The following is a 12,064-nucleotide window of genomic DNA, read 5'->3' on the forward strand; positions in this document are numbered from 1 at the left end:
GCGGATATGCTTGTCCAAATTGACCTATGTCTCTCCGTACTGCGTATTAAAGTAGCCTTAACATAGACTTGGAACTGCCGAAGCTGACGTTTCTTTAATCCCGTTTGGTGCAAGGCTAGCTTGAACTTCCCCAAAAGAGATAAATTTCGGTATTCCCTTAGAAAATTCGTTCCCCCCGCAGAGGACAAAGAACGTTTTTTTGCTACACTCTTTTTAGAAACGTTTACTGGGCGCCGCCATTATCGTACAGACAACCATCGAGCAAGCCCTCTACCACAGAAATTTCTTCCCCCCAAAACCGGTTTTTTCATCACCCTCCCCGTAGACTGTAAGGTAATGGCGCTCGATTGCGGAGGTGCGTTTAAGAGTATAGTTTCATTCTCGACCGCACAGCGGCGCTGGGTCCGAGATATTTTTCAAAACTTTCATTTTCGCGGGAATCGGAGAGACAAGATTTGACATCACATTTTCTGGACAAAGATTCCACCTTGAAAGGGCTTATTTGTCTACTTAGAGGTATCATTAACTTATGTTTATACGCATCTCCACCTGACCATTACGTGACTCTTATTTAAACTGAAAGCGCTATAGAATGGTAAGGTCGCCTTCTACTATTTTGCGTTCCAGAAGGGTACACGACCACAACATCGTAAGGCCGGATCACAAACGCTTTGTTATCGGACGAAAATCCAACAGATTCTGAATTTCTAAGATTGACTTACACTTTTTTCGAATATTGTGTAAATTATCGTAAATAATGGTAAATATTGGTTTATATTATATAATATGTGAAATCCAGAAATTAATTAAAAAAAGGAATAAATCCCATTTAGAAAATCTGAAACTTTATTTTAATTACTCTGCAATCTTAAAGGTTTTATTTAAGTTTTAAATACTGTAAATATTTAATCTACTGCAACACCTTCTCTAGATTCTTTGCTAAACCACTAATTAGCAGAAGACTGTTTTTAGAATTCGGTTAATAATAGTAAAGTAGCGATAAAGAGAAAAAAAGAATAATTACCAAGGAACACGTGTTATTCTCAATCCAGTCTGTATCACAATATGTCCACGGCAGTTCACTAGTCATGGAGGCGAAGAAGTAGTAGATGGTCAAGGCCATTAAGTAGTTGTAAAATATCATGAGATATAGGTTGGAAACCATTTGAGCGTATCCAATGCCTGTTCCGAAGTCATTCGAGTTATTTGAAAGTGGACAGCTCAATGTCGGTTGTGGTGGCTAACTTTACCTTTCAGTGCCGGAACGACCTTCCAGACTTTGATGGGTCCGGCGCCACTAAACTGCCCCATGACCAGCTCCATGTAATACAGAGGACGCCCGATTATTATCAGCACGATGAAGTACGGAATTAAAAAGGCGCCTTTAAAAATCATTTATACAGTGTGTTACAAATTGATCGATTAAGTCTTTTCATTTGCAAATTTCGAACATCATCTAACAAATCTCAGCAAATTTCGCGATTTCAGATAATTTCAAACATTGTCTGACAACTCTCAGAAAATTTCCAGATTTCCGACAATTTCAAACATTGCCTGACAACTCTCAGCAAATTTCCAGATTTCCGACAATTTCAAACATTGTCTTACAACTCTCAGCAAATTTCCAGATTTCCGACAATTTCAAACATTGTCTGACAACTCTCAGCAAATTTCCAGATTTCCGACAATTTCAAACATCGTCTGACAACTCTTAGCAAATTTCCTGATTTCCGACAATTTCAAACATTACAGTGTAACGACAATCGTTCCAAATACACCGACACGCTACTAGTTTACGGAGTAGTGTAGTTAGAGTAAAATTGGAAAGCGAATAATTTAAAAAACCTTGATTTTGTCTATTTTATCTATTTAAAATTGTCATTATCTCTACTCTAGGTAATTTGCCTAGATGGCGCTCCCGTGCAATAAGGATAAAAGACTAGGTTTAGGGAAAACATACTGAACAAGATAGTTCTAGATATATTTCAGTTTTCTAGGAATATTTCAAGCGTTCTAGACACATTTCAGTTATCTAGACCCATTTCAGTTTTCTATACCCATTTCAGTTTTCTAGACCCATTTCAGTTTTCTAGACCCATTTCAGTTTTCTAGACCCATTTCAGTTTTCTATACCCATTTCAGTTTTCTATACCCATTTCAGTTTTCTATACCCATTTCTGTTTTCTATACCCATTTCAGTTTTCTATACCCATTTCAGTTTTCTAGACCCATTTCAGTTTTCTAAACCCATTTTAGTTTTCTAGACTCATTTCAGATTTCTAGACACATTTCAGTTATCTAGACCCATTTCAGTTTTCTAGACCCATTTCAGTTTTCTAAACCCATTTTAGTTTTCTAGACTCATTTCAGATTTCTAGACACATTTTAGTTATCTAGACCCATTTCAGTTATCTAGACCCATTTCAGTTTTCTAGACACATTTTACGAAGCTCTCTCTAGTCATTTTACGCGACGTTCTCTCTGGATATTTTACGAAGCTCTCTCTCTAGTCATTTTACGCGACGTTCTCTCTGGATATTTTACGAAGCTCTCTCTAGTCATTTTACGCGACGTTCTCTATGGATATTTTACGAAGCTCTCTCTAGTCATTTTACGCGACGTTCTCTCTGGATATTTTACGAAGCTCTCTCTAGTCATTTTACGCGACGTTCTCTCTGGATATTTTACGAAGCTCTCTCTAGTCATTTTACGCGACGTTCTCTCTAGTCATTTTACGCGACGTTCTCTCTGGATATTTTACGAAGCTCTCTAGTCATTTTACGCGACGTTCTCTCTGGATATATTACGAAGCTCTCTCTAGTCATTTTACGCGACGTTCTCTCTGGATATTTTACGAAGCTCTCTCTAGTCATTTTACGCGACGTTCTCTCTTGATATTTTACGAAGCTCTCTCTAGTCATTTTACGCGACGTTCTCTCTGGATATTTTACGAAGCTCTCTCTAGTCATTTTACGAAGCTCTCTCTAGTCATTTTACGCGACGTTCTCTCTGGATATTTTACGAAGCTCTCTCTGGATATTTTACGAAGCTCTCTCTGGATATTTTACGAAGCTATCTCTAGTCATTTTACGCGACGTTCTCTCTGGATATTTTACGAAGCTCTCTCTAGTCATTTTACGCGACGTTCGCTCTGGATATTTTACGAAGCTCTCTCTAGTCATTTTACGCGACGTTCGCTCTGGATATTTTACGAAGCTCTCTCTAGTCATTTTACACGACGTTCTCTCTGGATATTTTACGAAGCTCTCTCTAGTCATTTTACGCGACGTTCTCTCTGGATATTTTACGAAGCTCTCTCTAGTCATTTTACGCGACGTTCTCTATGGATATTTTACGAAGCTCTCTCTAGTCATTTTACGCGACGTTCTCTCTGGATATTTTACGAAGCTCTCTCTAGTCATTTTACGCGACGTTCTCTCTGGATATTTTACGAAGCTCTCTCTAGTCATTTTACGCGACGTTCTCTCTAGTCATTTTACGCGACGTTCTCTCTGGATATTTTACGAAGCTCTCTAGTCATTTTACGCGACGTTCTCTCTGGATATATTACGAAGCTCTCTCTAGTCATTTTACGCGACGTTCTCTCTGGATATTTTACGAAGCTCTCTCTAGTCATTTTACGCGACGTTCTCTCTTGATATTTTACGAAGCTCTCTCTAGTCATTTTACGCGACGTTCTCTCTGGATATTTTACGAAGCTCTCTCTAGTCATTTTACGAAGCTCTCTCTAGTCATTTTACGCGACGTTCTCTCTGGATATTTTACGAAGCTCTCTCTGGATATTTTACGAAGCTATCTCTAGTCATTTTACGCGACGTTCTCTCTGGATATTTTACGAAGCTCTCTCTAGTCATTTTACGCGACGTTCGCTCTGGATATTTTACGAAGCTCTCTCTAGTCATTTTACGCGACGTTCGCTCTGGATATTTTACGAAGCTCTCTCTAGTCATTTTACACGACGTTCTCTCTGGATATTTTACGAAGCTCTCTCTAGTCATTTTACGCGACGTTCTCTCTGGATATTTTACGAAGCTCTCTCTAGTCATTTTACGCGACGTTCTCTCTGGATCAGTGGCGTCGGAACATTTTTGGAGCAGGGGGGGGGGGCAAGGACGTGGACATTTGTAGCAAACGGTGTGTGTTCAGGGACGATCTCATGGCGGCAAGGAGGAGTTGTTCGCAACTTTTCCCAGTGATCGCACAGCTTAGTAGAGATGGCGGATTCGAAATTCAACAATAGGAAAAGTTCCACCAGTACCCCCTCGAATGAGTTTCAACTTGGCCCACAGTAGCGTAAGAAGTATATTTGAGCTGAGAGGGAGAGAGGTGCCAAAAAAGCGAAAAAGAATAACAACTATACAATACGATTTTTATTTTTATTTTACTTAAAATGTTAGAATAATATTTACAGTATACAGTATAAAAATTTGGTGTTAAACGTTATCTCCAAATACTCCTTTTCTTTCGGGTGTTTTTTCGACAAACTCCGCAACGACTTCATCTAGATTTAGTTCCACTGACTTATGCACATGGATAATCAATAAATGTTTTAACCGTTTCTGGGTCATTGTTGACCGAAGATACGTTTTAACACGCCTAAGAGCGCTAAAGGATCTTTCACCGCCAGCAGCTGAGGCAGGTACGGTTTTTACCAAGCAAATTAGTTTAACCACTTCACCAAGTAAAGAGAAAACCGCTGTTTCATAGTTTCTGAACGTCTCAACTAGTTGATCCACACTGGTAATATTTAATTCTTTCGTTATCGCTGACAACATCATCAACTGAGCGTGTAAAAGATCGACTTGAAAATCTGAATTACAGACGCCCAGTATCTCATTGACATTTTCTTTAGAAGGAACGTTTCCTTTGGAGGCTTCTAATAATATACTTTCAAGTAAAATTAGTCGATCGATTCCGGGTTGAGAAAAACGCCGGTTTAATTCGGAAATGACGTAATGTAATCTAACATAGCGAAGTATTCTTTTCTCATATTGTCTTTTGCGCTTAGTGATGCTGCGGTGGATGGGTTGGCGGTTTGCTCATAACGCCTAGGTATCTTTTTCTTTCTAGGCTCTTTCGGGCTTTTGAGTTGCAATTTTTCTGCCGTAATTTCAGTTTCGCTCCAAATTTCTTCAAAAACTTTATCGGAACGAAAATCGGCAATAGTCTTGTTTAAAACGTCAGATGCTTGTTTAGCACCCGAAACGGTGATGTCTATCTTTTGTAGTGTCTTAGCTAAATTTCGCAAGGAGTGAAGGTAGCCAAAGAGGCCCGCAATGCGAAAACCGTCTCAAACTGATTTAGTTTTCTTTCGTACCCTTTTAAAACCGGTCTTCTATCATCACTTACGGCGTTTTTGTCGCTCAATATCTCCGAAACGGTTTTCAGAACTCTCTCGTAGTTTTGAATAAACCTTTTCATTGACGAAGACCGTACAGTCCATCGGGTGGGACACAATGGGAGAAGACTTTTTGCACTTTGTATTTCGTCTTCTGGTGATGTTGCCGCTGTTACGATGTTGGCATATAACGTTTTTCGCTTTGAAGACTCCAAAATAATGTTGGACACGTCCTTAACGGCAGTTAGCGTATCATTAACCATTTCGCACTTTCTCCCACATTCTTGCAAGACCAAATCTAGGGCGTGGTTGGAGCAGTGCACATACATAGACTTTGGCTGCAACTGTTCAATTTTAACTTTCAGGCCATTGATAGAGCCAGACATATTTGCCGCACCATCAAAACAGAGTCCCCTTAAATTTTCAAAACTGAGACCAATTCGAAGTAGCATATCATTTACTACAGTGAACAGAGTGGCGGCTTTAGAGTCGGGTGAATTGTACATTCCAATGAAATCTTCGTACGATTGTAGAGTTTCCGAATCGGTATAACGAATGCACAAGGTAAACTGCTCCTTTCCAGAAATATCGGTTGTTCCATCAGCAATGATAGAATAAAATGGACTCTTCTTGATTTTTGCAAGGACGCCCCTCTGGATGCGTAATGCCATACATTCCAAAATTTCGTTCTGTATATCCGCACTTAGCCAATTGTCTCGTTTTTCTATCCAATGTTTTAAGCCGGTAACATCCTCAGCTCGTTCAAGTAGAAGTTCGTGCAAGTTCCCAGATTCATTTAAGTGCCCCCTTAAAGCTTGACCAGTTCTAGCTAAGTAACGCAATGAACTAACTATAGTTTTGAGAATTTTCCTGTTTGAGAGTTGTTGTTCTTTGGAGTGTCGACTAATGAGTTGAGCCACAGATACCGTCGTAGACGCTTTTACGCAATTTAAATGATACAAACTTTTCTCGTGCTTTTTAAACTTCTCTGTGGCTTTTTTCCAATTTTTAAATCCGGTGTTGAGAAAAGTTAGTTCTACGCTTTCATTTGCGCGCTTACCTCTTTTTTCAAAGTCTTGCGCGCAAATAAAACAGAGGACTGCATCACGACGTGTATCATAATGAAGCCATTGAAAAGTTTTAAACCAACTACTATGGCATGACCTATTAGAATTATTTTTAGGAAATGAAAATTTTTCATCTGGATTACATTTCTCGGTGAGACTTTGGTGTACGTGTACTCCCTGGTCTGAGCTTGTCGAAGGTTGAGGCGTTGTACTTGTATAATCCAAAGTGCCAGAATCAACATCGTCAGTCCGTAGTTGGATGGTTTCTGGAGCCTGTGATATTTCAAACCCAATTGCGTCATTTGATGCGCAGGAATCGATGTTTTCTTTAGAAGAGGCTAAAGAGCTTTGACTTGAGTTTAATTTGGCTTTATTTATCCAATCAAGTACACTCGGATTTTTTTTAGACATGGGAACGTATATCTATGTTAACACTACTGATTTAATTTATTTTACTCCTAAGTAAAAAAAATATACTTCGAGTTGAATATACTGATTTAAGGTCTAAGACTGACTTTAGTTTAAAACAAATCAGCTGAAATCCAAGGATAATACCAAATTTAATAAACCTTTCTATTTCCAAAGCAAAAATATAATTTCTCATTAACGCAATTCACGTCAACACCTATCCAGATCGAGGCTTGGAAAGTTCTGGACAAAGCCGTGTACTTTAACCTTAACCGGGTCAGTCTCATTTTCAGACTCAAATTTAAAAATAGGGGGAACAGTGGAACGCTAAAAATAGAGGTAGATATCGGTGCTTTATAATATAACCAACAAACTTTGTTAAATTTTCGTTTATGTTAATGTAAATATACGTAAAATATTACAAATATGCAGCAACATATAGAGTATTATAGAGACCGATATGACCTCACAGTAAGTACTAATTATTCACTCGCTTCAAGCTAGCAGTCAGGGTCGTGTTAGGAAACTTTGGGGAATATAGAAATGTTAGTATTATTGTTCTACTGCTTGTAACTGCGGTGGAAAAACGTTTGGTTAATTTAAATATAATATTTTTTTACTTTTGTCTAAACAGTTTTTATCTTGTTGGGTATCCTGCGTTATCCAAAAATGTAATAAGGTAGCATTATGCCGTATTTTGGCTTACTAAGTTCCTTAGATTATATTTTATAACTCTTTATATATTGTGCTGTTTGTACATTTTATTTTATTTAAAAGGTTTTGATTAACTTATCGCATAGATATATTTCTATTCACTGTACCTGTGCTTAAGACAGCTCCGCTAGCGAAGGTTTGGCTTCATCCCACTTTTTATAACGGTCTAATAACGGTATTCCGAATAAGGTTGTCGCATTTTTAGTCCGCGATGATTTCTACATTCGATTTGATTTTCTATCAACAGTAGTTCCCGAACGTAGCCTAATTGTCTAACATATGTGAAGTTGCGCGTGTCGACGTCAATTAACCTTGTAGAAGGGTTTTTGAAATATACGTTTCTATCACCATGCCTTACCCGTTTTTTTGACAAAACAGATTACCTTTTAGAAACTCGAACTCGAAATCCCGGGGGGGGGGGGCGCTGCCCCTCGGATTTCATAGTCGGGGGGGGGTGATCGCCCCCCTGCCCCCTGGTTCCGACGCCACTGCTCTGGATATTTTACGAAGCTCTCTCTAGTCATTTTACGCGACGTTCTCTCTGGATATTTTACGAAGCTCTCTAGGTATTTTACGCGACGTTTTCTATGTATTTTAGAGTTAGGGACTTCGAAAATTTTCGCCTTCGCCAGTGAGAGAGAGGGAAAACTGCATTCAACGGTGTCAACCGCGTATTCAACTGAACGATAGCGCTTACCAAAAGAACGCGTCGTCGCGGTGACTGATAAATTCATCTCAGATAAAGACCATAGATGGCAGACACGGGCTTACATTTTGGAGGATCAAATGGTTCTTGTACCGTTGCGGTGGTATTTATTACCTGAAGTCTTTAACCTTTAATAGTTGTGACGTAATCCATAAGGTCATAGATAAGTCTGCGAATTAGCTGAAATCTTTGAAGTAACCCGCGGCTTGATTAAGGGTACTTTAATATCGAATAAAGAATGTTCGTTTTTAGTGTTGTTTAAACTTAAAATTAGCTATTTTCTTGGTCGGCATATACCAATTTTACCAACTTCTACTTTCTAAGAAATTGTAACAAATTGTTGGTACACGTGTCCTAATTTGAACCAATAGCTGTAGATTAGGGCAGTGATTGTTTAGATTTCTACGGTGGCGACCTCCATTAAACGAAAATAGAGTTACACCAAACCGCGATTTGCTTTAAAGAGAGCTTGTCGGTAAGCAGACGACGCTCTGACGTCAGAATAAACCAATTACATTTGAGTTTGTAATGCTTCAAAGATTTCAGCTAATTCGCAGACTTATCTATGACCTTATGGATTAGGTCACAACTATTAAAGGTTAAAGACTTCAGGTAATAAATACCACCGCAACTTTGAAATCTTTGAAGCATTACAAACTCAAATGTAATATAGCAACAGCTTGAAAATCTCGTTGAAAATTAACTTCGGTTCGAAAGCTCGCCATTTTTAAAATGGAATTTTATCATTTTAATTCTATTAATTAAATATTAGTCATGAAGTACATGTATCTGTTCTCCATTATTATACATTTTGAAATTTTAACTTTCAAGATATATATAGACATGACTTTTATGAATTTTAAAATTAATGGTTACTCTAAAGGCACCATTAAAGGTTCTTAATTTCACCTTTAAAAAAGCTTTTTTTGTGGAAGGTGAATTAAATGTACCTACTCAAAGAAAGGTAACAAACAGTTTTTGACACAATGGCGAATGAGTCGCCACCAGCCCACAGCTAACCCAAAATTAGGTCATTTGGGTAGGCCCCAAACAGGTGATAGCCCAGGTCCTATAAAGTTAACGGTCTACCCTTGGTTATTGTAATAAACTATTGTAAATATTATAAGGTAATTATTAAATAAGCTATTCGGCATTTTGATTGAGATTAGCCTTGATGATAGGCCTGTGCCTAGTGAAAACGAAGAAGGCAAAACCAACTTGATTCAATTGTTAAATACGCGAGTTAAAAACACGGGTAAAACACGTTTAGATATTTATATTTTAGTATGTTTTACGAAAACAAATATGTGGCCATAAAACAACCCAATGAGCAAAGTTTAAATTGAGATAAACCCGTCAGTCTATCGAGATGGAAACGGAACGAAAATTCAAGGTCGTAAGGTAGAGAGGATAGAAAGTAGATTGGTCTACTTTTATTACAAGGGGTGATAATATATTCCGCGGAATGAGACGTGTTTCCGTTGTTGTATTTAGCGATTTTCAGAGTTATTTCGCAAGCTTTCAGGATTTTGGAAGCTATTTCGGGATTTTCAACGTGGTTTCGAGTTTTTGTGTGGATTTTCAAAATCATCAAATCGTTTAGAATGATTTTGAGATTATGACGTTGATTTCAAGAATGATTTTGAGATTATGACGTTGATTTCAAGATTTCTAAAATCAACTTTTTGCGATGTGTACGGGATTTTGGCAAATGTCGGCGCCCACGGACTAAATAATGATATGGACCACAAGACTAGTACAAGTGCGTATCAAAACGGCCAGCGCGAGAATCTATTCCATTTAAATTCACGTGAGGATTGCTATTGGCTACATTAGTATCACGTGACCCATTTTGTTTTGTATTCCGACCACCTAGGGGGCGCCGAATTGGTTTATTCTGACGTCAGAGCGTCGTCTGCTTACCGACAATCTCTCTTTAAAGCAAATCGCGGTTTGGTGTAACTCTATTTTCGTTTAATGGAGGTCGCCACCGTAGAAATCTAAACAATCACTGCCCTAATCTACAGCTATTGGTTCAAATTAGGACACGTGTACCAACAATATGTTACAATTTCTTAGAAAGTAGAAGTTGGTAAAATTGGTATATGCCGACCAAGACACTAAAAACGAACATTCTTTATTCGATATTAAAGTACCCTTAATCAAGCCGCGGGTTACTTCAAAGATTTCAGCTAATTCGCAGACTTATCTATGACCTTATGGATTACGTCACAACTATTAAAGGTTAAAGACTTCAGGTAATAAATACCACCGCAACGGTACAAGTACCAATTGATCCTCCAAAATGTAAGCCCGTGTCTGCCATCTATGGTCTTTATCTGAGATGAATTTATCAGTCACCGCGACGACGCGTTCTTTTGGTAAGCGCTATCGTTCAGTTGAATACGCGGTTGAAACCGTTGAATGCAGTTTTCCCTCTCTCTCACAGGCGAAGGCGAAATTTTCGAAGTCCCTAACCCTAAAATACATAGAAAACGTCGCGTAAAATACCTAGAGAGCTTCGTAAAATATCCAGAGAGAACGTCGCGTAAAATGACTAGAGAGAGCTGCGTAAAATGACTAGAGAGAGCTTCGTAAAATATCCAGAGAGACGTCGCGTAAAATGACTAGAGAGAGCTGCGTAAAATGACTAGAGAGAGCTTCGTAAAATATCCAGAGAGAACGTCGCGTAAAATGACTAGAGAGAGCTGCGTAAAATGACTAGAGAGAGCTTCGTAAAATATCCAGAGAGAACGTCGCGTAAAATGACTAGAGAGAGCTTCGTAAAATGTGTCTAGAAAACTGAAATGGGTCTAGATAACTTAAATGGGTCTAGAAAACTGAAATGGGTCTAGAACGCTTGAAATATTCCTAGAAAACTGAAATATATCTAGAACTATCTTGTTTAGTTTTTTCCGGTTTGGCGCCCCATAATAACATGTTTGACTTATGGGCGCCATCTGAAAGCTTATTTAACCCAACCTCTTAATGTTAAATAACCCTGCGGTTACTTTATTAAAGTGTCGTAATTTTTTGGTGTAAAGTAACTAATGTTAGCCGGTTAATTTTTATAAATTTACCTGTTAATTTTCAAAAAATAAACAACAGGTTTAATTAGGAATGTAGACGTAGATTATGTACAATCTACACTACTCCAAGTTCTCCCTACACTACTTCAAATTCTTCCTACATCACTGGAAGTTCTCCCTACACTTCTACAAGATATCCCTACGCTGCTAGAAGTCTCCATACACTACGGCCAATTATCCCTACACTACTACAAGTTCTACAATAAACTGCTACAAGCTCTCCCTACACTAATACAAGTTATCCCTACACTAATACAAGTTCTCCCTACACTAATACAAGCTCTCCCTACACTACTACATGTTCTCCCTACACTAATACAAGTGCTACCTACACTGCTATAAGTTCTCCCTACACTACTACCAGTTCTTCCTACACTGCTAAAAGTTATCCCTGCATTACAACAAGTTTTGCCTACACGTTTTTGAGGGCGTTTTAACGTCGTTTGAGTCGTTTAAAAACTAGCTTTATTTGTCAACCTAAAAAATATAGAATGTGTCCTTTACCTCCGCCGTTGTTGTAAGCCACAGTGGGGAATCTCCACACGTTCCCCAGACCAACGGACACGGACAGGCACGACAGCAGGAATTCCACCTTCCGTCCCCAAGATCCTCGGCTCGGCTCATCGGTCAAAGCGACGTTGTCTTCTTCGATATCTTTCGATTTACCCATTTCAACCAGCCGATCCCACCCTAGGCTGGCAAAAATATATCAGAGATTCAA

General features: G+C 38.6%; 1 protein-coding gene across 1 annotated transcript in view; it reads right to left on the reverse strand.

Moving 5' to 3' along the window:
* Positions 1 to 12,064, reverse strand: part of LOC149949801 (sodium-dependent nutrient amino acid transporter 1-like) — a 32,794-nt gene extending 20,730 nt beyond the window's left edge. Inside the window, exons 1-3 of the mRNA XM_090167927.1 lie at positions 11,848 to 12,064; positions 1,251 to 1,382; positions 1,025 to 1,182 (exon numbers count right to left, since the gene is read on the reverse strand). Of these exons, the coding sequence (XP_090024053.1) occupies positions 1,025 to 1,182; positions 1,251 to 1,382; positions 11,848 to 12,013 (456 nt within the window). The 5' untranslated portion in view covers positions 12,014 to 12,064. The remainder of the gene's footprint in view (positions 1 to 1,024; positions 1,183 to 1,250; positions 1,383 to 11,847) is intronic.

Source organism: Leiobunum rupestre, chromosome 3, assembly GCF_980474605.1.
Source record: "Leiobunum rupestre chromosome 3, qqLeiRupe1.1.hap1, whole genome shotgun sequence".
Classification (NCBI taxonomy): domain Eukaryota; kingdom Metazoa; phylum Arthropoda; class Arachnida; order Opiliones; family Sclerosomatidae; genus Leiobunum; species Leiobunum rupestre.